Source organism: Rhinopithecus bieti, unplaced genomic scaffold (genome assembly GCF_001698545.2).
Source record: "Rhinopithecus bieti isolate Rb0 unplaced genomic scaffold, ASM169854v2 scaffold_50771, whole genome shotgun sequence".
NCBI classification, from domain to species: domain Eukaryota; kingdom Metazoa; phylum Chordata; class Mammalia; order Primates; family Cercopithecidae; genus Rhinopithecus; species Rhinopithecus bieti.
This window is the reverse complement of record NW_016819774.1, coordinates 10,445-15,933: the sequence shown is the minus strand read 5'-3', so window position 1 is coordinate 15,933 and position 5,489 is coordinate 10,445. Positions and strand designations below refer to the sequence as shown.

At 38.1% G+C, this 5,489-nt stretch overlaps 1 protein-coding gene across 1 annotated transcript in view; it reads right to left on the bottom strand.

Annotated features, from left to right (window-relative positions):
* Nucleotides 1-334: 334 nt before the first annotated feature.
* Nucleotides 335-5,489, bottom strand: part of LOC108519945 (probable C-mannosyltransferase DPY19L2) — a gene marked incomplete at its 3' end in the record, with an annotated part of 15,485 nt that continues 10,330 nt past the window's right edge. Inside the window, exons 3-6 of the mRNA XM_017859230.1 lie at nt 3,616-3,640; nt 2,214-2,333; nt 512-686; nt 335-408 (exon numbers count right to left, since the gene is read on the bottom strand). Coding sequence (XP_017714719.1) covers nt 335-408; nt 512-686; nt 2,214-2,333; nt 3,616-3,640 — 394 coding nt within the window. The remainder of the gene's footprint in view (nt 409-511; nt 687-2,213; nt 2,334-3,615; nt 3,641-5,489) is intronic.

The window sequence follows — 5,489 nt, the reverse complement described above, 5'->3', positions numbered from 1 at the left end:
TCTGTGAGATGATTTCGTGAAGAAAATAGAATATCCAAGACTTTAACTCTGCTGCCGATGACCTGTTTACAGAATTAGAGGAGATGGCACTGATTGGAGTGACAGAAGCGGTGCCAGTTCTCCCCACCATCAAGAGTATCTTCTGCTATGCCTGACACAAGGTGTGAAGTTTCATTTTTAAAGATTTACTTCTTTGATTTGTCATTGTTATGGTTAAAATGCTGTAGTGCTCTCTGAGAGTTAAAGGACATAACTTGTGAAAAGTCATTAATTTCCTGGTACTAATTTAAATTTGATAATTATCAGGAGGGGCTTAAAGGGGGCACAAAGTTACCTTTTGGAAGGGTTTAATTGACATTGCAATAGTCTGCTCAAAGTCTGTGAGAGTATGAATGCCTACTTGTAAATCTGTCATACACACATATATCAGAAATGACAATTATACAGTATACACAAATGTGTTTGTGAGTATGTTTGCGTATAACTATGCATTAACAAAATACCTACACACCTGGTGTGGTATTGGATTTGATCCACTGTAAAAGTTCTTCCTGAGGCAAATTATTAAATTCTCCTATTATGCTCCATTGATTACGGAGGTTTGCATAACCTTGTATTGACATCACTGTTAGAATGCCAAAGATAACATTCTTAAAACGAACTCTGCGAAAAAGCCAGCCAAAGAGCTGAAACGACAGAAACCATTTATTTATAGTTCTTATAGAGTACTGTAGGGTCAACAATAAATTCTCACCTTGTTACTCAAACCAATGTGAATTACCCTTTGATATCAGCACACACATATATAGAATTACCATCTCCGGTTGTTTCTAAAGCAACGAATATGTTGGCATTACAGGGCCCAGGTGAAAATGGAACTTTCTCTCCCCTGGGAAGAATTAAGGAAGGAATGCCTGATCCTTCTAGTACTAATTTACTACCAAGGATTAAAATAAACAAATCACAACTGTGAAACATCTTAGAACTAAATCCTTTCATCCTTGGCTGGCTTTTGTGGACATCGTTAGTAGACAGGGAAGCCCTATTATCTTGACATATATAGATTCTTCTCAGGAAAACAGGCATTATGGTATTTTAAGGCTATAAACTCAAACTAAGTTGTTTGTAGAAGTACCTTAGGCCCAATATTCTAATTTATATAGTTCTTTTGTATGTTAGATACACTGATAGAACCCCAGAATTTCTCATAGATTCTTCGAGCCAAACAGGACCATAGTAGAGCAATTACTCTGCATCTACTCTGGTATTGGATGAGTACTTCAGGGTAGTTTTGGTGAACCAGGAAACTTTTTTTTTTTTTTTTGGGAATACAGAGAGTCTCACTCGTCTCCCAGACTGAAATGCAGTGGTACGACCTCAGCTCACTTCAACCTCCACTTCTCGGGTTCAAACAATATTCCTGCCTCAGCGTCCTGAGTAGCTGGGATTACAGGCACACACCACCATGCCCAGCTAATTTTTGTATTTTAGTAGAGAGAGGGTTTCACCATGTTGCCCAGGCTGGTCTTGAACTCCTGACCTCAAGTGATCTGCCCACCTCGGCCTTCCAAAGTGCTGGGATTTCACGTGTGAGCCACTGTGCCCAGCCACCAGGAAACTCTTTTTTTTTTTTTTGAGACAGAGTCTCACTCTGTCACCCAGGTTAGAGTGTTGCGGCGCGATCGTGGCTGACTGCAGCCTCTGCCTCCCAGGTTCAAGCGATTCTCCTGCCTCAGCCTCCCAAGTAGCTAGAATTACAGGCACTTGCCACCATGCCTGGCTAATTTTTGAATTTTAGTAGAGATGGGGTTTCACCATGTTGGCCAGGAAGGTCTCGAACTCCTGGCCTCAAGTGATCCACCCATCTCGGCCTCCCAAAGTGCTGGGATTACAGGTGTGAGCCACTGCGCGAGGCACTCTTACACAGACCTGAACTCCAAAAGGTTATGTTCATGGACAGGACATTAACAGAGGGGAAATGTTTGCCTAATCGCTTGTTATAGAACTATCAAAATCTAGAAACACTTTTCAAAGCCACTTGAAATTGTTTTTCTTGCTTATAGTGAATCATGAAGTCATATTTTAAATCCTTTAAGTTAGTTAAGTTAAAAACACTTAGTGTGTTTATATTTTGAATCAGCAAAGCCGCAGTAACTACTAAGTGTAGCTGCTATAGTTTTTACAGTATTGTTACACAAGAATGAATTCCTTACCTGTCGAGAGCATAACAAGGAAGCGATAACACACACGTGCGGTGTCAAAAACAGTTTTAGCCTCATAATTAAAATGGCAAGGGCAGTAAACGCTAATAACTGCAATGTGTGAAAAGCCAGCTACAAAAACACAAATAAGACACAATCACATTTTTATATTTCATATTTTTAAATTAATGAAGTACATTAAAACTATATTATTCATTAAGACAAGGATCTTCTAACTTAGTAACGAGCCTATTAGTATTCATTCATTCAACAACAATTGATCGAATGCCTACTATGTTCCAGGTACTCTTCTGGGTGCTTCCGATACAACAGTGAGCAATTTCTGCCCTTGTATTACATTTAAGTACATTTAGTACCGAAAGACAGACAATACATAGACATGGCAAATAAATAAATCCATTACATAGTCTACTGTAAGGCAATAAGTGCAGCTGGCAAGAAAATGGAGCAGGCAGAGGAGCCAGGGAGAGCAGGAGGTGGTGTGAGGAGACGGAGGACCAACACAGTGGGCCTCACTGTAAAGTGACAGTTACTAATGATCCCTGATGCAAAAATCTGAAATCTACAATGCTCCAAAATCTGAAACTTTTGAGTACCAATATGATGTTCAAAGGTTATGCTAAAACAAATGCTCATTGAAGCATTTTGGATTTTGGATTTTCAGATTAGGGATCTCAACTAGTAACTACAGTGTAAATATTCCAAAATTCAATAAAATCTGAAGTCTGAAACGTCTCTAGTCCTAAGCACTTTGAATAAGGGATACTCAACGTGTGTCATAAACTATCCCTATTAAGTTCAAATTCAGTTACCCACTCCTGTAAATTTGACCTTTACCTCAACACCCACTTAAAGTTCTATCAAATAGGAAATATTTCCAGCCCACACTGATCTTTCCTTTTTATGCTACAAAATAATTTTACACCTTGTAAAATGTTGTCGTATTTGTCTCCTTTGTAAAATTACACATACTGAAGGGCAGCAACATTACTTTAGTATCTTTTGTATCCTTCAACACTTCTGAGCTTGTCGTGACTGACCAGCAAATCTATGTGGTGGCAGATGGCCACCAGTCACAGGGCCAGGGGTGCCTGCCCTAATGGACTGTAGCTGATTAGCTCAGCAGGCTAGAAACCAAATGCTTGTTATTGTAAAATGAATGCAATTTAATTTAATTCTGTACTATAGTCACAAATCAGCCTTCTAGCTTTTAAATCCTTATTACTACTCAAAAGTGAGAGCAGATGAGAGTAAGGAGGATCAGCAGAAATGTATCACCAATGCTGACAACTCATGACTGATGGTGTGTCAGCAGCAGGCTATACCTTTGTCAATTATCCTCAAACTACAATGTAATACACAAGTCTACCAGAGATTAAAATGAAAGCTTTACCTCACCATGTTCAAGGAGCTTTTTTCTAGAATAAAACAAAAATATTATCTATTTACTGAATGTCTCTTATACTATGAATACATAAAATAAGTTTCATTTGTTTGATCTTAGATTTTAAAATCTATCTTCTAAACTACTTAAGAACATACATAAAATAAAATATCAGATAATACTATAAAATTACAACAATTTAAAAGTCATAATTTACTTATTTGGTTAAGACAAAGTAGATTTTACAGATCCCTGGAGATTGTACCTCTCATGAATAAATGAATAGGATGACCTTCTATTCAATCTATATCTACAGTGTATACAATACTTTCGATGACCAGTGTTCAACTTTTGAGTTGTTTTCATTTTTCACAATTACAAATAGCATGGACACTCATGCATAAAACTTTGTAAGCATCTCTGAATATTCCTTAGCATAAATTTCCAGAAGAAAAATTATTGGGTAAAACACAAATATTTTTAGTTTCAGAAAAGTTATCCCTTTACAAAATATTTATAGTGCACCTACTGTATTCTAGGCACTGTGCAACGAAATGAATACCACAGTCCCTGCTTATCCTCCGATCCTCACTTTCCACAGTTTCAGTTACCAGTGGTCAACTGCAGTCCAAAAATATTAAATGAAAAGTTCCAGGAAGTAAACAATTCCTTAGTTTTAAATTGTGTACCATACTGAATAGTGAAATCTCAAGTCACCCTGCTTCATCCTACCTGGGATGTGACTCACCCCTTTGTCCAGCATATCCATGCTGTATACATCACCGGCCTGTTAGTCACGTAGTTACCATTTCAGTTATCAGATGGTCTCTAGTGGTAGCTCAGTGCTTGTTTTCATGTAACCCTTTTCTGACTTAATAATGGCCCCAAAGTGCAAGAGCAGTGATGCTGGCAGTTGAGATATGCCAAAGAGAAGCTGTAAAGTGCTTTCGTCAAGAAAAAAAGGTGAAAGTTCTCAAAAGAAAAAGCATCATATGCTGAGGTTGCTAAGATCTACAGTAAGAACAAATCTATCCTGAAATTGTAAAGAAGAAAAAATTAATGCTGGTTTTGCTGTTGCACCTATAACTGCAAAAGTTATGGCCACAGTCCATGATAAGTGCTTAGTTAAAATGGGAAAAGCATGAAATCTGTGGGTGGAAGATGGGAACAGAAATGTGTTCCAATGATGGCAGTCAGGTGTGTTACTCTCTGCAGTTTCAAGACTGGGGGTCTTGGGATGCATCACCCTGCAGATAAGGGCAACTGCTGTGCAGCATGAACAGTATGGACACAACACTTACTTCATGGAGTTTATATTAGAGTAAGACAAGAGGTAGGAGGCTGCCTATTTTATTCTTCTCTTGAAAAGACTGGGTATTTTACTTTCATGCAAGGCTTTATAGCCTGCAGCTGCATTCTAATATGGATTTTGGCAGTGAAGAGAGAAACAAGTGTGGAAAGTAAGTTCAGGGGTACACAGACCCATAGGTTTTTTAAAACAGAAGTCAGGGGAAGGTCTCTTAAGGTAGTAGTGGAGCCCAAATTATTCTCTCTCCCTTGTAGCTCCTACCCTTTGTATGCAGTAGTATTTTTTTTTTTTTTTTTAATAGAAGACAGGGAAGGTCTCTTAAGGTAATAGTGGAGATCAAATTATTCTATTTCCCTTGTAGCTCCTTCCCTGTGTATGCAGTTAATGGAGTGGGGTTTCCCCACTTGTCCCAAAATCTTCTAGGCACAACAGATTTCTTCTAGGCACAACTCAGCCTGGTAGGTGAGTAATTATTATAATCACCAAGAACCCTGAAAGTAACTACTGATACTTTATTTAAATCAAGTAGGTAATTAAAAATGTGAATATACAATCAAATCCCAAGACACAAATA